Here is a 21,529-nt window from a genome sequence, read left to right as displayed (position 1 = left end):
ATCGCGAAATACGTGTTGTTTCACCGTACATTACCAACAGAATGATAAAGAAAACAACGGTTCATCCTAATTACTCCGATCTAGTATGTGCTCTATAGAACACTCATAGATGGATGCAATTTAGTCAAACGGATGCTTATTGCAAACTCGCAAAACGGCCATTACTCTATTCTGAAACTCCAACATCCATCTAATTACACGCGATTCGCATCCCATCGAGGTGCACTTCCTTCCTGTACGCACGGCAATCTCTTCAATTTCGATCGAAGAGAGAAAAACAAAAAGCGAAAATTAATAAAAAAAAAGACGACAAACGCGATCGAAATATCGCGATGATGGCCGCGCATTGTCGAAGCCGTGATAAATCGAATGGAGCGCGACCGGAAGTTCGAGTTGCATCGCGTATCAAATTCGCGGCCGGAAATCATACAATGCGGTCCGTGTAATGAAAGATAATTGAAATCAAAACAGAATCAATGCGGGGAGCTACAGTTTGTTACCGTTGTGAAGCTGCATAAAAATCCCACTGTACGACCATAAAGCAACCTGCGACTCGCGATTTCGATTTTTCCTCACTTTTTTCCCTATTTTACTTTTATCCTCTTTTTTTTTATCTTTTTTTATGCACATCCTCGTATCCAGTTCGGCTTTATTACGTTTTCCACCGGTGCGCAAATATTTCCACGATGAAAAGGTGGTCGCAATTACGAATGGAATTACGCGGATGCAACGTGCTCCTCTCCTTAAACAGAGAGAATTGTAGGATATTTTAATAAATCTATTTTCCATCCGTTTCGTGTATTTTATTTGTCGTGTTTAAAGTTGAATTATTACGTCGTAATTCCCTAAAAGCGGAATTACGTAACGTAGAGTTTTTATTAGCAGGATATTTGACCATTGGGTATTTTAATATGTCTGCGCCGAATTTAACGACAGATATTTTGTTAACATTTTTTATCTCATTGTAATGACGAAATTAAATTCTGTTCTGCGTAGCGTGTTTTTCAAATAATGAACGACAATCAAACGAACGAAAATACCTGGCCAATTTTCGTGTAGTTTTTGCATTTTAGTTGTTGAAATAAAATATGTATTACGTACAGCGTGGTATTGATTTAGACAATGAATCGTGAAATATTTTAATAATTTCCTATTTTCATCGTGTATTCTTCGTTTATTTTACATGTTTCCATCGTACTTTCAATCCGTTCGAGTGGATTCATTTATATTCAGAATATTTTATTTTCTTAAATAATAGGAACATTTGAATACATCTATTTTCCATTTATATCGTATTTTATTATTATCAAATAATTCGATAATATTCTCGTTGCAACATTTTGAAACAAAATTGTGTAACATTCTGGTCTTCTCTTCTTAAATAATGAACAGAATTTAAATATTGAACGAGAATTTTATGAATATGTAAATGAACCTGTTTGAAAGTTTTAATACCACCTGATATCTACGTTAATCACGACATCGAAATTATATGATTTTTAATTTTGACATGTCGTTAATACAGTACATGGTTTAATATCTATTTTATGAAAATTTAATGATACGTTGAAATGTCAGCAACACAGCCTCTTCTCTCAAACAATATTCGTTATATCCTCTCGTTATTTTACATGACGATGATAATCTAAAGTGAAAAGAGCGTAAAGATTATGGATCTACAAGACACTTTATATCGCTTATAAGAAAATAATAAAACACTGCAGAAAAATCTGTAATTCATTACTATGATACGTTTCAAAGCTAAAATCGATCATTTTTAATAAGCAAATACTTCTATAATTCTTAAATATAATATTAAATAATAAACTAACTAATAAATATAATACTTCACCTATTAATATGGAATAAATATTTCAAATATTATAAAATATTTCGATTATATATACGGAAATATTATATGCGATTCGATGCAATAAAAGCAATTTTCAGTCGAAGCCCGATATATTCTCGCGATTACACCGTCCGCAGAAAATTTCGCCACATTAAACGATGAACAGAACCAAGAATCTTTCCGAGTACGAAAAGTAATTTCGCTTGGTAATCGTTGGTAGTTTGTTATACGTAAATCGGTCCTGAGGGAGAGACACCCTCTGTGTTTGTTCGCAAGGTTCTCTGAGCTGGTGCAAGGTAAATAATATCGGAAATCTGAATCTACCCTCCAACGAGGCAGGAGGACCTCTCTCCACTAGCTTGTTGTGGACATTTCGAAAAGTTTTCCGGCGACGTTGTTTGAACGCCACTCATTAAGCAAAATCATCGATTTCATGATAAAAGGAAGACGAGTTCGATTTAATTGTACTTGAAGAGAAGAAAAGAGAAGAAAGGAGCTGAAGTTCCTGCTCATCTGTAGTAATGGGAGAGAGTTTCTCGATGGATCTCTTGTTCTTGAAACTTAATCTGATATATCGTTCATTTTCTGCTTGAGCATGTGCTTAAATATTATTGGAATAACATTGTTTTATTATTACAATTGTAACAGTGAAAATACAAATTTCCATCTTTAAACATCTTTCACTGGAAACCAACTTTTCTGATCGTTCTAATGTAGTAAGAAAATCGTGTGGGGACTATTTTTCACTTTGTTATTCGTTTGTTTCGTATTAATTTGAAAGGATAAGTTATCGTTAAATGCGGATAAACAAAGAGAAAACACGCAACAATTTTGTGCCAATTAAAATATCAACAATTTAATTGCAACAAAACTTAATGATCACGAAAGTAACGTAAAAAGCGTTCTATAGTCATAAACGCAAAAACAGGGAACCGAAAACAGAAGGGAACGAAAGAACAGCTGGAGCTAGGAAATTACAACGCGAAACAACGGTACTATACCGTACGCCGCATTTAATTTCTCTACGAATCACAGAGTTCATCCCTTTTCTCGAAATGCAAGGACGAGGTTGAAACTACTGTTATTTTTCCTCTTTTTCCTCGGAGAAAGAGGAACAAAGAAAGGGAAAGCAACGGGAAAAATAAAACAGACAACCGTACACACCGGGTGAAAAAGAAGAAAAAAAAGAAGAAAGAAAAGGGACAAGGAAAAAACGCAAAAAATGAGACAGAGAGATCGAAAAATTCGACGGCAGGAAATTTTTAGCGAGTGCAGCGTACACCCTTTTCATCGTGTCCCAACTCTTTTAGAATTATAGCGGTACAAAGGCACGAGCATTGGCGGAGGAGGATGAATAAACCGTAGCTGCAAATGCAGGCTCGCGCGAACCCGGAGATTTTCAAAAGGACCACGCGACGTGCCAGGCATACAAAGAGAACAGCAGTCCATCCTCCTTTCGACAGAAGAACACCTTGAACGTTGCACCAGAAAGATTTCAGTTGGTCCGCTGGTATCATATTTTTATCGGGCTGACGTCTATACCACCCCATCCGTAGGCATAGCCGCGCGTCATCTGGAACAAAGCTCCTGTTCAGGATTAATGTTGAAGAGGAAAATGGAGTATAGAAGACGTGTAAACACGAGAGAGAAGGATTGATTGTGTTCAAAGAAGATGACCTTCAGTCACGATAGAAAAACATACAATAATAAACAAAGATATTAGCACAGATCCGATTTTTCTGCACAATTTTTTAGATTTTCAAGTTTTTTAGAAATAACTTTCGAACCTTTCAAGTATGTTATTATTTATTGTCATTAAACAACCTTACCATAAGAATTAATGATAAAAAATATATAATGAACTGTTTCTACCGAAACATAAAATTACTCTAATTAAAAACTAACTGTAAAATCAATACAAGAATCGAACTGTTTTGGAAATAAATAATTTTTTTTAATAAATAATATAGAATTATTCGTCACTGTATGTGATATAATTTTTTGAAAGATTTAGGAAATGGGGAACAATATTATCAATAATTATACAAATTTATTGTGAAGAAAAAAAGAGAAGAGAATGCAGTTTAAGAGGGTTGATTGTTTTGAAGGCCAATTTTGAACTGATACGATTTTGAAAAGAGATTAATTGAATGTACAATTTTTAAACTGTTATTTGAAGAAATAATATACGTGGCATAAATGAATAAAAATATTTAATAAACGTATCAAATGTTGTAAAGTATTTAGAGAACAATATGAAACTATATGAAATATTTATAAACCTCCGTGAAATATAAATTAAATTTTTAAGTATGTTAATGCGTTTCATAGTAAATATGTTTTTAATTTAAATAATAATTTATTTTACAGTTCCTGTGCATCCCGACCACGCCATTAGTCAAACATCGGACGATGATAGATTTTCACCGGATATGATTGGTGGTGGCGATTTTATTGAAGGGTAAATATTAAATTTACGTAACACTTATTTATTACACAGTATGACGTCTTTCAGTAAATATCATTTTAGATTAATAAATGATAAACGATAATGTTTTTAAATTTATATTTGATAATTAATGATATCGACTATTATACCAGAAAAAGAAAGATATTTTAGAACGTTTATGTACTTTTAAAGAAATCTCTAATGTTTAAGAAAAATTTTAAGTTAAATACTTTAAATTTGAAAAATGTCAAATAATCATTGTTATTGTATTAAAGTTATGTTATCATAAATTGTTATCACGTATCTATTTCAAACGGGTACTATTTTTTTTTTTAAATGGTGATTCTTTATTTCACCGCCCAAAAATTGCGATTAGCGTCAGTTTACAAATGGACGCCGGGTGTGGTGTTAAATGACATAAGATTTTTCTGTTAAAATTTTTAAAGATAATTTATAAATATGAAGCTACTCTTGTACCTAGTATTGTTACAAAATACTCGTATTTTTGTACGTGCCATACATAGTGTCAAAAATGTTACAAATGTTACAGAAACAAGGTGATCACTGTTTGTTTTTTTCAGTGAGGTTATAGAAACTGCCGCGAATTTTGTACGACAGTAAACATACAAGAATGTAACTGATATACGTTAAATAAAGAACCGAAAATATAAATGTGTGTGATTTTATTTTTATTTTAAAACATTTTATTTCATGAATCAGGACATTCTATCTGTTAATAGTTGTGTTTGTTTTATGCTTGAAGGTTATGTTTTGGAGAAAATAATCATGTATCTTCCTAAAAATCATGACATAAAATGTTCACGAAATGAAATAACAAATTAATATTTTTACTTTGCATAGCAAATGAATCTGTATATGCTTCCATTATGGTAGAAATATATCATTTTCTGAAATAATAAAGCAAAACGTTTTGTACTTCTAACCTACCAAATTTACTCTATAAATTTCTATGCTACTCAATGAATATATTGAAATAAACGCTTTTTTGTTTTGTATTATCAACAGCATTGGACCTGGAGATGGATTAGATCTCTCAGGAACTGGAATGTCAACTCCTCACATCTCTCATTTGGCATCAACAAATCCATTTAGTATATTATCACCAAGTCCACAACCAACTAGTTCTCAATCTAGTACTATCGACGTTCATACAATCGGCGGCCTTAGAAACGTCAATATGCAGTTATCTCCTGGGAGAAAAGACAATCATGAAGGAAAATGCGAGGTACGTAAGCAATCGTAAAGTCTTAAATTGGTCATTAAGTTATAAATCCTGCATTAAAGTTTTAATTCATTCTTTTAGGTGTATGTAGGAAAAACATGTGCACAATTTTTAGGAAATCAATCTGTTTATATTCCGTATCCAATGACCCAAGAGCTGCTTGATGATAAACTAATGAAAGCTTTTGGTGTTATTAAATACTCAAAGTAAGTGAATTGTATATGATTGTGATTTCATCATACTAAAATAAAATAAATTTTTGTTTATGTTTCAGTGAGGTCTCATCGAATTGCGAAGGTTATGCAAAACCATCATTATGTTATTCTGCATTCCCAATATGTCGTGACCCTGCCAGTATTCTTAAACTTAAAAATTCTGAAGCTAGCGCAAGTTTATTTCATTTCCTGAATTCGAATCAGGGTGATTTGTCAAGAGACACAGGTGATGGGGATGATGCAGATGATATTACAGGAGTTCATGGTATTCCCAGAAAACGTAGTCCTACATTAGGTCCTGGCTCAGAATTCAATCCATATAAGGATGGGAAAGCTTCCAACAAAAAGATAATAAATCAAAGCTATGGAGAAGCACAGTCATCTGGCAGAAACGAGATCAATCGTAAATTACGCAGGATCTGTCGGCAAGAATGTGAAATGCTAGAAAATGATTTGTGTAAGAAAGAATACGCAATTGCTAAAAGACATCCACTGATTGGACATCAAGTGCCTTTAGTTGATTGTTCTGATTTACCAATGGAAGATAGCCCCGAGGCTCGTGATTGTTTAAGTCTTGGAATTTCCTCAGGAAACAATGTACAGGAAAGTACGTATTAAACACCTTTAACAGCTCCTTAAATAATAAAGCTATATTATTGTATTGTAAAGCGTTGTTTCATCTTTTTGTAGATGACTACTGTTACTGGGGAAGCGGAAAGTCTTATCGTGGTATTGTGAAGACAAGCATTAGTGGAAGACCATGTATGCAATGGTCGCATGGTGAATTCAATCTCCAGATTTCCGATTATCCCGAATTAGCTGGAAAGCATTCATACTGCCGTAATCCAGGCGATAAAGAATTACAACCGTGGTGTTACGTTTATGTCGATAGTAAGCCGCAAAAAGAATTTTGTAACATACCTAAATGTGGTAAGTTATGATAATTAAATAAACAATCAAAGACATATTACTCATTAGTATAAAAGTACTGAATACACTATAACTTTTTTCTTCACAGTTGAAAACTTATGGATCTATGCAGTCGTTGGTTTTGTACTAACAGGAGGATTTGTTGTCATATTAGTATGTTACTGCTGCTGCTATAGAAGCAGGAAATCTAGAAGGCAAATGAATCATTTGCCATCAAATAAGGTAGAATTTTATCTAATTTGAAAACTATATTTTTAATGAATCTGAAAAGTTTTTCTACTAACAATAATAATACAAATTAATACTTTATTTTTTATTTAAAGATGCTGACCGGTATACAATGTGATAAAAATATATACGACGGAAGACGAAGTACGACGCAACCTATGGAAATGAGTTCTCTTTTAGCTGGTCCTGGTAATACAACTCCAGGAACAGGAACATTAAGTAGCGGTAGTAGTCGAACGTCCAATAATAGAGTACCACAATTTACTACCAATAATGTTGTCCTTTTGCAAGAACTTGGAGAAGGAGCTTTCGGTATGAAATAGAATAATTTTATATTTCCTTTTTATACACACTTTACATAAACTATAATTTTCTGAACGTTTTCTAGGAAAGGTATACAAGGGGGAATTACAAACCGGCAATAAATGTGAGCCGCCAATTTATGTAGCAGTGAAAACGTTAAAAGAGAACGCAAGCCCAAAAACACAAAGCGACTTCAAACGGGAAGTTGATCTGATGACAGACCTAAGGCATCCAAACATTATTTGCCTACTGGGCGTAATATTGAAAGGGGAACCAATGTGTATGTTGTTTGAGTACATGACCCAAGGGGATTTACACGAGTTTCTCATTTGCCATTCACCAAGATCAGACGTTCCATTAAACAATGGAAGCGGAAAAATTTTAGAGCAGCCAGAATTTTTACACATTGCTTTACAAATCGCATCTGGTTAGATCAATTTGGAATTTATAGTTTTATTACATATATCTATACAATTTACTAAATCAAGATATCATATTAGGTATGGAATATTTAGCCAGTCATCACTATGTACATCGAGACTTGGCCGCGAGAAACTGCCTAGTTGGAGACAATTTAACTGTAAAGATCTCCGATTTCGGTTTATCTCGTGACATATATAGTAGCGACTACTATAGAGTTCAATCCAAAAGTTTATTGCCCGTTCGATGGATGCCACCAGAGTCAATCCTTTACGGAAAATTTACGACAGAATCCGACGTATGGAGTTTCGGAGTCGTATTATGGGAAATTTATAGTTATGGCTTACAGGTAATAAAATAATGTTAAATAATAACACTATAGAATTAAAAAATTATACTTAAATGTTGCACGTTTAATTTACAGCCATATTACGGGTATAATAATCAAGAAGTGATAGACATGATTCGATCACGGCAATTGTTACCATGCCCGGAGGATTGCCCGACGATGATCTACAGTCTAATGATAGAGTGCTGGCACGAGGTGGCCAACCGCAGACCGCAGTTCCCGGAGATTCACCATCGCCTGCACAACTGGTACATAAACCAAACTTACCTGAGTGATTTCTGTAACGAATCTATCACCAGCTATTCCGGAAGCAGTCATAAAAGCACGAATAAAACCAATTCTACGCAGCTATCAGCGCCAATATACAAATGCGATCCAAAGGATATGAACTTCAAAGGGAACACGGAGCAACCGTTCTGTAACCTGAACGACCACAGCAATGGAATCAAGATGCTACCGCCGAGCTTTCAGAACGCGAATTCCGTGGAACAGAGGTCAAATTGCGGCTTCAATGAACACGGCACGCCCATGAAGGCTCCCATTTATCCGAATCAAACGGCCAATATCAATTTGAACGATTTCGATGATAAACAGTGTTGTTCGCCAAAATTAAGCGGAGCGAAGAAGGTATTGCCTCCAGCACCTCAGCCGATGAACAAGATAAACACTCCTAATGGTACCAGACCAATGCAAAATGGAGCACAACTAGTTGTCAGGTTACCAGACCCCAGTAAGGTCACTACCGAGACCAGGGTATCGAAGTGAACACGAACGAAGATTGTTCACTTGAACAATTTTTGTATGTATTCATGGTAATCGTTACACAAGGTATATATCTATACCGTTCGTTTCGCAAGTACGATTCGATTTTCGAAGCTTCGGATAACGTTCGTTAAACAGGATAGGTAACTCTCTCTTCAATACCTAATCACTGCCACGTTTCCGTATTTATTTCTTCAATTGGAATATACATATTTTATACTGTCGATAAACACGTAAAAAAACATGGTGTACAACCTTAACGAATTTTTTATACATGCATACAACGTAACGGAATATACATACGTATAAATATGAATATATGCAGTATAGGATGTAGGCTGTACCGTTTAATATTGTCGCGTTTCCCTTGTATTATTTCGTAGTTACATCTTCAGTTTTATAACATTTTCAACATATTCAAAATCACGTTAATACGTAATCAAACATATTTACTAATAACATCTTATGCCATTAATTTTGTATAAGTGTACGAGAATCTAATATTCCGTTATATTATAGTCACAATGTTAGTGATACTATTCATGCGACAAAATTTTGTAAGTTAAGCAAGTTCTGTGAGACTTTTTATACTATTATTTTTATTTATATTTTTGCATATGCGAAACCGTGAATTTCTCGACTGATCTATTGTTACTAGATTGTAATATAAATATAATATCGCGTGTCTGCCAGATGGTATTCACCATCTAATACGATTCTGAAAATCTATCTCCAGAAATGGCACAATAATCAATTATTGGCTGTACGTTGTAGCAGTAAGTCGATTACACGAAAAGCACAATGTCATTGTGCGTTTAATAGATTTTTAAAAAAGTAACTTTATCTGTGAAAATTCGTGAACTATCAGTGATGATTCGTTTAAGAACGAAAAGCAATTCTAATCATATCTGAACGTGAACAACAATTATTATGCTCAACCAACCAATCGCGCATCTTTATTATATAGAGCAAAATGTTTTTCATACTTTTTTCATCGTTTCATAAAATCTTATATTTTAAATCGTTCGCTCGTTTCACGTAAGAAACCAAGCAAGATCGTGTGCTCTTAACTACTGCCAGAATTTAATATTCTTTATAGGGTCTATTCAGTTAAACGATACTCGAGACAAATATGTTGATGATTGCACTGATAGCAAGAACTTACAAAAGCTCAGAAATTTCCGAGAAATTATTGAGAAGTTGTCGATATTATTAACATGTAAATTATACAGGATCATATTATTCATGTATAGAGCGTAGAACCTACGATTATATGGAGCAGGCGTTACAAACTGTATTCATAAACGGTTCGAAACTAGTCTCTAGTGAAACTCGAATAATAATAAAACGAATTAACGCCTGGCTCGTTGCGATATAGCGTGAATTATACAGTTAGAATCGTAAGCAAGCGAATTGTAGGTTATGGAAGTCTAGAGTGAGAGTGTTTAAACAAGATTGTATTATACTTTTTATAATTTTCTATTAGGAGAGGAGAGTCAAAGGGGGATGTTTCGTCAGCCGAGATGAAGCTGTCAACTGTTTAAAATCGATTTAAACGAGATGATTAGAGTAACGATTTAATAATGTATTATGTTAAAACGGAACTCTTTTTCGGAGATGGCGAGCCTACGAATCGGTCTTTGTATTATTATTAATTATTATTATTAATTGTATGGTAATCCTGACGTCCGCATCGAAGGCTCGTTATCCGTTAGATTTAAGTTAATTTATATCAATCGTTTTGAAGAAGGATCATAAATGTAAGATCTTTATATATTTAATCTTTGATCTTTATATATGTATATATATCTATATATATACACATACACACGATCAAGTACGATATACATATATACGATCCATGTTTTTTGTATGAAAGCGATATTACTTCATTTTCCCTCTTGTCACACCTCGATCCCGATCTATTTTCAATCCGCAGCAACATGTTCCCTGAATAAATGTTAAAATATGTACGTATCGTATTTATTGACTTCCTCTTCCTAAACAATTTCAATTCTTTTCTCTTAACTTGAAATAAATCTTTTGCGTGACAAAGGAGAATAGTTATCCATAAATGACTTATATTATTTACTAAAATGAGCAGTATTAACGTACTTAATTGTCAGAAATAATTACACAATTCGTAAATACTTTACAGAAAATACTATTTCCAAATAAAATAAGTAACAAATAATGATTTTTCAGATTATTTTTTATTACTTTATAGCATAGATCGATAAATTAGCAATTTCGAAGTTATCTAAAAAACGGCAACATATCTAAAAGAATTCAAAAAGAAATTACAGTGACACAATTGCAGGTGACTTGACCTGAATTACGACCATTATTGCAAATTTCAGAGATAAAAATCAAAATCAATCAATATTCGTAAAAGCATTATTCTTTAACGTGTATCTTCTCCACGCGTTATCTTAGTAAAAAGATCATAATGTAAAAAGCTGCCCTTTCTACGTTATAACAGTAATATTTCGCTGATGGACAACCGCAGTACATACCGGAATCTAACGAGTTAACGGATATTCACGATGTGCGTCGCAAAAGCAAACACATCAAAGATGCTTGTAACCCTATTCATAATAATTCTTCGTTATTGCCGTGTAAGATGCCAAGTGGAGAAAAGTATAATTTGGGACAAGAACCAACAAGATTTCGTTCAACTGTACAATGATTCAAGATTCCGCGATTTCCGAAGACAAACGATTTCCACAGTTCAAGATTTACATATGAAAGATATCAGTGGAAAAGTTCTGAGAGCTTCTTACTACGAGGTTTTAAACAGATCCTTCCTTATAAGCATATGAATTGCCCGTAAATTCGAGGCGTTGTTCCGCGAAACTCAAAGAATATTTCATCGTTATACTTTAGGAACAGGATTCAGTTATGTTTTATGACAACGACACGAAGGTGACTGGAATCTGCGGCGATATATGGAACCTGCTTGCATGTCATCTCAACTTTACGTACGTTTTTCATATCACGTATAAATTATTTTTTACGTTAAGACGGAAGATTTCAGAAGTTTTGTTAACAATTTCTAAAAACTAGTAGACATAGAAAAGGTAACTTGAGATTTTGTTTAAATTAAAAATTCAACTATTCATTGTTTTAGTCAGAATAATTTAGTGACTTACAAAATTGATCAAATGTCTTGCTAATATAAATATTTGTATAATAATAACAAGAAAGATTATTAGTGTCATCGGGTTTTTATTTAAGCATGTTCAGGTTTTCTGATATTTTCTCAATATTTTTATTTCACACTGAAGTATAAGTATTAAATATTTCTTAAATTATTTCATGCAGGACAAAATAGAACTCGCTAACATAGAGTAAAACGTAACGTCTATTATAATGCCTATACTAAGTTAAAAGTGTTTATCTGCATTAAATGTTGTTTGTAATATTATGTCATATTTAATTATACATATGGAACTTACATTTGCAATTTTTACAAAAATACAAATTTTATATCTTTTATCATGGCTTTAAGCGGGCGTTCCATTTTACCTTATACTATGGCCAAGGAAATATTTCAATATTTCTGGAAAATCTCTCTACTAAACTGAATTAACAAAAAGTCTTATTTTCTTACAATCTAAGGTTCAGCTAAAACATCCGATTCTCTATTAACAAAATGCAAAATTGAATATTCCATTCTACCCTACTTTCTCAAATTTGTACATCTGCAACTTTATTCGGGAATTTCCACAAATAAGAATTAATAGAAAATTTTTATACATTTTAATTATCGAAACACAAACTATAAAAAGTTAGTATAATATTGCTAGAAAAATTAATTACTCTTGTATATTTGATGACTATCTATATTATCTTGTGTCAAGTATATCCTAAGTACTGCATTTTGTACGAGCGCTGGATGATTTGGTTTAAAATTGATAATATAAATTTTTTAAATATTAAAACGAGCATTTAAGGTAAAAAGCATCGAGTTATTGGATTAGGTTGATGCCAGTGAAATACGGGAAACGTCACTTCGGAGAACGCTTGGAAAACGGAAGCTACAGCGGTGTGATGGGGTTGCTCGATCGAAACGAAACGCAAGTGATTTTGCGAACAGGATATTATGCTCTCCGCACGAATCTATTCGACTATACGGTACCCGTTTGGAATACCAAGTAGGAAATCTCTTTTGAAATAAATTTTTAGTTGAAAATTATTTTTATTATTAACAATTACTGTTGTTATTTCTGTATTTAAAGGTAGCTTAATCACAATAGCTATTATTTTATTCTTTGGATAAATCTATCACACCTTTCTGAGCCGAAAAGCCTTTATTGCACTTTCTTACATGGACTAGGGATAAAAACAAAAGAATATCTTAAACTTATCGATTATACCTGGAACTATCTTCTAGTTACTATTTATTGTAACTAGCGCATGTGTATAAGAATGGCGAGCGTGAGCTCACGTTGTCATTTTCAGCAATTACATTAAACGATTCTATTAATCTCTGAATAGATATTTCTTTAAATTATTTGACTTTAAAAAAATTCTATTAATCTCTGAATAGATATTTCTTTGAATTACTTGACTTTAAAAAAAGAAATAAAGATCAATTACAATTTTTTAAAATTATTAATGCATACTTAAAATTGTAATGCTATATAGACAACGTAGATATATGGTCATCTATGATGCAGTGATACCAATTCAAGATTAAATTTATCATATTTATCATTTACTTTAGTCACGTTAGTTTGATAGCATTTGTTAAATAATTTATTATAACAAAACTAAAATATTTGACTGGCACACGTTAAACAGGTACCGATTGCATATAAAGTTAAAATACGAATACGACAACAGGTGGCTGTTGAGCATGTTCACACGTGAAACTCTGTGCATTCACATCTTTCTAATCCTGATATTTGCTGTCGCTGGTTACATTTTTCAATATGGATCACGCAAAAATCGCAAAAGAAGTAAACAATCAAAGTCAAGGAGTGGATACTTCAATTTCGCCGACCATGTCTTTTACACATATTCCATAATGTGCTGTCAAGGTTTCATTATTTCTTATTCTATTATTATTCTCTTAATTTTACAATTCGAAAAGTTTATTAATTTCTATAAATTCTATTATTTTAGCGATTATCCTAACTATTTATCGCGCTATTTCTAAATGAAATAAAATTTACTGAAGTTCAATTATAAAAGTAGAATTATTCTAAATTTGTTTTTCAATATTGTGGATCGATTGTTCTATGAAATAGCTAAAAACACAAGATTTATTTTCAGAAGAATTTCGTTGTGTTTAATATTTTCAGGATATCTTCCGCGAGGTTTTTGCGATCAGAGCAAGATATTATCCACATCGAAATTTTTATTCGCTTGGTTGATGCTGCTGGTTTTCAGCTCTAGTCTCATTTATCGAATGACAAATCGGACTATGACACCACCGTTTGTCGATTTTGACACGTTGTTGAAGCAATCAAAATACAACGTTCTAATTTTCGAAGGATCTATAATCTACGAATTCGTAAAGGTATTAGGGCAAACTTCAAATTCCTGCAATGCTTTATATAAATCCAATTTTTTTATTTCGTTATGCTCTTTGTTAAATGATTTTATTTGTGTTTTCCAAAAGTATTTTAAATAAGAAATAAAAAGAAAAAAAAGAGGTGGTTTTCAGAAATATGAATTTCAACAGTTCGTCCCCTATACAGTTATTTAATGTTGACTCGACAATGTACTTTCAGAATACCGTTCATTTGCCAATGTACGACAGTTACAAATTATCGGAACGTATCTTCTTTGAAAAAAATTTAAGTTTCATATACAAGGAAGTTTGTTTTGGCAAAAAATTAATCGCCATTTTAGAGAACGAAAACAAAGCATATTTAAGAAGCAAAGATTTCTGTCCGATCGTACCAGTGGGAAAAAATTATTATCAAACTTGGATTGGATTTGGTGTACCAAAATATTTTCCGTACAAACGTTCCATCGACACGTCGTAAATATACTTATGACAAATTAGATAATTACCTCTAAAAAATTGTTTAATTTTGAATATCGAAATTTAGAAATTGAAAATATATTATACAGTGACTCACGAAAGTAATCGAACAATGCTACAAAATTTATTAACTATAACACTGTAATAAGACACGACAACGTGGTGACTGTATTGATAAAACGTCAGATGAATTTGAAACTGTACATATTTAGAAATTACAAGATATTTATGGAAAACAAATGCTTGGCAAAAATCACCAAAGTTTATGAACAGTCAATTATTCACTATATTAATAATCCCGAATATTTATCAAGACCGCAAAATCTTTAAATTGCATTACTTTGCTAATACTAATTTTCTATACTAGTTTTTTACACAGTGTACGTTCCCAATAAATGTCATGTAATTTCTATATAAGCTCGTTTCAAATTCTACTATTATAATCACGATAATAGTTTTCAATTTCAAAATTCAAAAAGTTTCGTGATAAGTGTTGGAATATACGTATACAAGTGATAAATATCGCGGATCAAAGTTGAATGGTTTGAAACATTTTCGTGTTATTTTTCTTACTTTTCTTAATCGAATTATGGTTTTCAGAATAATAAAATTACACGAAGTTGGCCTAATAGATATCTTGAAAGATCGCTGGATGAGCTATCGCAGAAATAATATAGAAAGGACTCCTTTCAAAAGGATCGACATAAATCAAGTTTATCTAATTTTTGAGATGCTTTTTATTGGTATTGTTCTTTCCCTCATAATACTTTCATTCGAAAATCTAATATTCTTTTGTAGAAAGGAGCTTACGTAATTAATGTTGTAACCATGATAAATGGTAATAAATGAAATATGGTAATACAATATTTTTCAGCCTCGTTTCTTTTTTCCTAATTAAAATAAATAACAAACGATATTGAGTAAATATTCACAAAAGGGAACCATCTCTAATTTCCATAATTTTTTAATATGTTGTCATAGTCATCATCCTGAGTAGTGTTATAAAAGTTTCAGTTGATGCTCGTCGTCTATTAAAGACTTATCATCAAAAAAGGTTTATAGAAAAACTATTTTGCATTTTCATAATAATTTGAAGCTAATCAGAAATGAGTTTTGGTTAAGTCCGGGTTACTTGAGGAGAAAGTCTCGGTCTTTCGCACTTCATTAAATGTAAATAATGTTGGGAAAATTGCGTACTTTTGTGTAGACTGTTTTCGATAATGAAACGAAATTTTGTGAATATTTAACAGTCTTAATATTGACCATACTAGATTTACACATGCACATCTAATTCCTAAATGTGACCCATCAACTTGGCGTATTTATAATTTTCAAGTTACCACTAAATACATCCGTCTGAGCTGTCTCTCAACGTCTATATGTAGTGTTTCATTCTAAATTGCAGAAACTCCAAGTGGAAATCTCAGTAACAGAAAAGAAGTCCCATTTTATACGATTTCTTTCCCATTAACCTGGCGATGAATAAAATTTCGTATTATAAAGTCGATTTACATTACTAAATGCATTTCTATCACTGACCTAAATCGTAGGTATGTTTTCATGTTACAACGATTTATCAGTATGAAATCATAGCGTTTAGCATCGACTGTGTTACAGAAACGCGAGATCGTGAGACACGATAACATTTACCGAAGCAAATGTTAGAGCAATTTACCGTGACGTTTCGTTAGCAATATTAGCTGGAACTATTTTATTGAAATGGCAGCTTGATATGTGACACGCGATTAATTTTAATCGTTATGTTCAATCTTAACAGTGTAGATAATAATGCGTAATTATGTGGATTATTGGAAAGATTATTTAAATTTGTTGTAGAACTTTGAAACCATGTATAGTAAATTAGAAAACTTGCATGGAAAAAGGAAGATAAACTATCGAATGACTGAAAAAGTAAAAGAATAATTTCGGTAATATTACGTAATATTGAATAGAATATTTTAAAATTTGATAATAAATGTAGTAAAAGAATTTGTTTATCCTACGAATTTACTTGAACATTTAATCGAAAGTTTCTTTTACTTTTCCTTATTCTGAATTCAATTGTATTGAACAATATCTATAAATAGCTAATTTACAGAAAGCGAAGAATTTATTTACTTAAAATTAAAATTTTGCATTTAAACCATAAATTCTTTCATATTTCTTTTCTATTCGATAGATATGAACAAGCTCCTATATCCATTTTATTTATATCCAATTAAAACTTTCGATAAAATATTGCATATATAATTACTTCACGTGTCACAACACAACTACAACATAATATCTTTCAATGTGTGTAATGTCATGGAGAGATTCGATTTTTCTGAGGAAAATGCGTCAAAATTATTTTTCTAAAGCTCTGTTATCTTTTACTTCTTACTCTATTCTGATATTAAAAATGAAATTTATACGATATCAACTTGATTATATAGCCAGCTATATAAATGAAAGATAGTTTCAACTATCTAACGATAAATCTCAAATATCTCGAAATGGTATTCTAAATAATTTCTTGTACATCCTGTAGTCTAAATGAATTAGACTACACTCGAAAAGCAGAATAAATATAACAAAAGACGACAGACAGAACTTTTTAAAATGATTACATTGATTAAAATCGACCTTACGACTAGCCACCAAATAAAAGTGCAGAAAATAAATGATTTGATCGATTAGAAGATAATCATATCGCATTAAAACGAAAATATCGAGCAACGTCAATATGTATAATGAAACCTCCTGCTAACGATTGTAGTTGAAGCAAACGTCGTTAAAGCAAGAGCAAACGTTACCATTGTCGTTCTTCGAGCAATACAGTCCAAGAAACATTTTCTTCATGAGAAAGATACTACTACTCGTTATGATTCACGAATTACTTAGACCTGTTCGATCGGTGAACGGTGTGATATGGGACAAGAAACTACAGGATTTTGTACCGATTTTCAGTATCCCAGCTTTCGCAGCTGTAAACAACGAACTGCTGAGCCAAAGTCGAGGAGAGGAAACATACGATTTCCAAGGGAGAATCGTTAGGTTCACTTATTACGAGGTAAAAATAATGTTTTCCATTTTCTGAAGGATTATTATAAAGCTGATAATAATCATAATTGTAAAGTTGAAGCTGCTTTTTCCTTTCTGACTTATTTTATATAAATTTCTGCTGGAAGATTACAAACAGCAATCGAATCATGGAGATCAGAAGGGCATTGTCATTTCACTGAATTCTCTTAACAAATTATACAGAATTATACGATAACAGGATCATTATAAATTTTATTTTAATTCAATTCTATTATACCTGTTGAAGCATAATTTATACGATATTTATACCAAACGTCAAAATAAAATTTTCTTACATATTTATATTTTTATATTATATATTAACATAATATTGTGTAATATATATTTTATTACATTAATTTTATTACAAAAATTTTATTTTAATGTTTGCACTTCTATTTAAAGATGTCTTTAAATGAATGAAGAATTTCTGTTAAGGACCCATAAAGTGTTGAACAAGTTCAACCATAGAGTCGGGCATTATTCGAATTACTATCATTTATACCATATTTTATGATGTCTCTTTAGGAAAAGAACCTTATCAATAGCATAGGTAATGGAACACGAATCACCGGAATTATAGGCGAGATCTGGAATATTTTGTCCGAATATTTAAATTTCACGTAATGATAAACTCTCTCTATTTCTCTTATTTAATGAATCTGACATTAGATATTAAACCAACAAAGACACAGATTTTCGGGAAATTCAAACTTTTTAGAATAAAGCCGATTCTGGCAGACGAGAAGAGTACAGGAGCATCAGATCCTGATGGCGTATTTAGAACTGGTTTATTAAAGCATATTGAAGATAATAAAACAGATGTAATACCGAGGATGGAAGCTCATTCAAAGAGATTGACTATTACCCAGATGACGATGCCTTTATGGAAAGCCGAGTAAGAGTATTTTATAATAAAAAGAATAATGTTGATGTTAATTATGGATGTTATAAACATAAATTATAAAAACAAATTGTATAAACACAAACTCTACTCTCGATATTTTTTATCCATTAGCAATCCCTTGCAAATAAATTCATTTTACTATTTTGGATAAGCATCGAAGAATCATAAAGTATCATCTTATTAAAAAAATAATAATAAGCCACGTCGTCTGTATTTTATAGGAAAGTAATTTTAAAATTAATTCAGCGATTATGCATATGCTCTCGCTACCTATATATTTTTCAATGTTTTTGGAATATTAATTGTCACAGCATCAGCTATTTTGGTCTTATACGAAGTTTCTTGGATTTTTCATTTATTTTTAAACATAATATATATAATCGTAATATGTCTTTCTGTTTTCTGTACGGTTCTTTTCTCAACTAATCGTAAGTCACATTCACCCATTAAATAAAAGCCATAAAGACATAAAAAGGATATAAGAAAAGTAGTATAAAAAAGAATAATGAAATGATACATTAACGTAATGTTAGCCATTAATAGGTAGTAATATTCTTTTAACCATCAAATGATATTAAAACTTAAAACCAGAAAATCAATAAATATCATGCTTTTTCCGTATAGTCTTCAAATATGTACAGTATCATAATTTACTTACAGATATCGGCTATATATTGAACGAGAAGTAAGACACGTACCTACTTGGATGGTGAAATTATTCTCCAAAAGAGTTTGGCACGCAATTCTGATAACATACTTTTTATTGAGCATGTGCAGCTATCTTTCTCACAAGGTCGAGACGAGAATCATGCTTAAGAAGTTGCAGACTGACTTGAACGATCATTTTTTCTATAACTTTGGCATGATCTGCGGACAAAGTAAAAAAAAAAAATACATTAGCGCAAGTTATGGCACATGAGATGCAAACTTAATCTGCTTAAAATTCTTCTTCACGAAAATCTTTTTGTAATTACAAACTTTTATTTACACAAGGCACGATTGTTATTACTACCTATACTGTACAATACGCGTTATTAACATAGTAATAATTATTAACAACTATAATTAATAATAATTTACATTATTACAATAGCAAACCGAAAGAAACTCAAAAAAGGAAAATTAAAGAAAAGTAAAATTATCTCTTCCGAAATTGAAGTCTTATTTTAAAAGCTAGATCAATGTACACTTGTGTACAGTTGTGTCTGTGTAAAAATTGAATAGAAAACAATTCATCAATGCACAAGCTTTAACGCCTTTCTTTAAGAAATATTGTTCTCATTTTTTTAGCATTTTAAATCTTTTTTGCGTTTATTACTACAGCTTTTCACTAAGCAATTAATTTATTACGAATGAAAGCTGTAATTTTTTACAGGCTTCTTTCCATCTTCCTCGACCAGAAGCTCAAGGATAATGGAATTATGGTTGGGTTTATTTTCTTGTTTGATCAGAACCGCTTTCAGCGCCCTTTTAATAGGCTATATGACGCAAACTACCTTCACACCTCCTTTCAACGATCTAGAATCTCTTTTGGATAATACTTCGTACAAAATTTTAACTTTAAATGGTTCTATATCAAATATTATTATCGAGGTACGAAAACATAATTTCTCCAGAGTCAAGAGCTCATAATAAAAACGATTCTTGCCCATGTTCGTTTTCTTCTAGGAAAACGAAAGAGTACGAATTTCTGACCAATACGTTTCAGTTCTTTTAAACAAAATATTTATCGTATTATGTAATTACTGTAAGTTATCCGTAATTAGATCATAGTAGGACTCTGTTTAAGTCATTGAATTGTGCAACTATGACAAGGATTATTTATGTAAAATTGTTTAATTTTTATTGAATAAATCAAGGCGTAAGTCATTCATAAGTCTCTGACCATTATACAGGATGTATAATTATTTGAGAAGTTGAAAAATATAACAAGGGCCGTTTTTGTTATAAGTCTCTCAATTCCAACCATTATAAATCATCAAAAATTTAGGAAAATAAGAAAATAAGAGAGTATATATTAAATATCTTCAGGTATCAGGTGTCTTATTTAGATATAATTTGATGCAAATTTTGAGAAACATATATCATAAAAATACCATAAACAACTCATGAATCGAGTTTCTATAATAGAAATTGTAATTACAATATAAAATGTAATGTAAAAATGTAAATTATTCTTAGCTGTTTTATTTAAATATGATTATTTTATTACTTGAGTTTAGCGAGCTACATCGCCTGTATACAAAAAAGTTTTCGACATGAAACGATATACTGTTATGGATACAATTGAAGAGATGTATACAAAAATATGTACATCCAATAATCTATACACAATATTCGAAAGTGAAGATTTAAAAAAAGCTAGAGGAATGTACTTCTGTCGATTGAATCCCGTAGGAATTCCTTTATTTTATTCATGGATAATTCCCGGAATTTCGAAGACTTTTACTCATAGAAGGTCTATTGATATCGGGTAAATATTTTAACTTTATATTAATATTTATATATGTATGTTCTTCGTAATATTGTACAAGTTTATTTGGTTCACAAAGAAATAGAATAATTTGATTATTTTTACTATATAGAATGTTGAAATTATATGAAGTTGGCTTTATCAAACTATTGAAACATCGCTGGATAGAGTCAAAGAACGTTGAAAAAGAGTCACTAAATGTGACAGAACCAATTATCTTAGAACAAGTGTATTTAACATTAATAATATTCATCGGTGGGCTTCTAATATCATTCGTAATTCTTTTGTTTGAAAATATAATATTTTACTGCAAAATTAAGAAAATATCGTAAGAAAA

At 31.5% G+C, this 21,529-nt stretch overlaps 3 protein-coding genes across 9 annotated transcripts in view; all 3 read left to right on the top strand.

Annotated features, from left to right (window-relative positions):
* Window positions 1-10,710, top strand: part of LOC122570163 (tyrosine-protein kinase transmembrane receptor Ror) — a 352,187-nt gene extending 341,477 nt beyond the window's left edge. For 6 of the 7 annotated variants that reach the window (XM_043732135.1, XM_043732137.1, XM_043732138.1 and 3 more), the window contains 10 exons: window positions 4,223-4,313; window positions 5,328-5,547; window positions 5,626-5,750; window positions 5,819-6,366; window positions 6,450-6,689; window positions 6,778-6,911; window positions 7,013-7,229; window positions 7,306-7,647; window positions 7,721-7,989; window positions 8,065-10,710. In XM_043732135.1, the coding sequence (XP_043588070.1) occupies window positions 4,223-4,313; window positions 5,328-5,547; window positions 5,626-5,750; window positions 5,819-6,366; window positions 6,450-6,689; window positions 6,778-6,911; window positions 7,013-7,229; window positions 7,306-7,647; window positions 7,721-7,989; window positions 8,065-8,754 (2,876 nt within the window). In that variant the 3' untranslated portion in view covers window positions 8,755-10,710. The remainder of the gene's footprint in view (window positions 1-4,222; window positions 4,314-5,327; window positions 5,548-5,625; window positions 5,751-5,818; window positions 6,367-6,449; window positions 6,690-6,777; window positions 6,912-7,012; window positions 7,230-7,305; window positions 7,648-7,720; window positions 7,990-8,064) is intronic. The other variant, XM_043732142.1, reaches the window with a different exon arrangement.
* A 2,049-nt stretch (window positions 10,711-12,759) lies between these two features.
* On the top strand, window positions 12,760-15,699 carry LOC122570176. Its single transcript, XM_043732175.1, has 5 exons — window positions 12,760-12,908; window positions 13,558-13,796; window positions 14,061-14,278; window positions 14,493-14,746; window positions 15,350-15,699. Exons 1-5 carry the CDS (start codon window positions 12,805-12,807, stop codon window positions 15,561-15,563), a joined length of 1,029 nt encoding a protein of 342 aa, XP_043588110.1. The 5' UTR covers window positions 12,760-12,804; the 3' UTR covers window positions 15,564-15,699.
* Window positions 15,700-17,539: 1,840 nt separating this feature from the next.
* On the top strand, window positions 17,540-21,512 carry LOC122570181 (the record flags this gene model as incomplete). The annotated part of the gene is made up of 7 exons (XM_043732183.1): window positions 17,540-17,801; window positions 18,341-18,435; window positions 18,534-18,710; window positions 19,380-19,597; window positions 20,095-20,312; window positions 20,942-21,192; window positions 21,305-21,512. Coding segments are annotated over exons 1-7 (1,380 nt in total), but the record flags the coding sequence as incomplete, so codon positions are not given.
* Between the last annotated feature and the right edge of the window lie 17 nt (window positions 21,513-21,529).

The sequence above is a fragment of the Bombus pyrosoma genome, linkage group LG8 (assembly GCF_014825855.1).
Source record: "Bombus pyrosoma isolate SC7728 linkage group LG8, ASM1482585v1, whole genome shotgun sequence".
Lineage (NCBI taxonomy): Eukaryota > Metazoa > Arthropoda > Insecta > Hymenoptera > Apidae > Bombus > Bombus pyrosoma.
The sequence above is the reverse complement of the archived record's forward strand: the minus strand, read 5'-3'. Positions and strand labels throughout refer to the sequence as shown.

Coding starts and splice junctions, on each gene's coding strand:
- LOC122570176 (XM_043732175.1), top strand. CDS start 12,805: ATGGGGTTGCTCGATCGAAACGAAACGCAAGTGATTTTGCGAACAGGA. Junction 13,797..14,060: donor TTCCATAATGTGCTGTCAAG/GTTTCATTATTT, acceptor TAATATTTTCAG/GATATCTTCCGCGAGGTTTT. Junction 14,747..15,349: donor AAACGTTCCATCGACACGTC/GTAAATATACTT, acceptor TATGGTTTTCAG/AATAATAAAATTACACGAAG.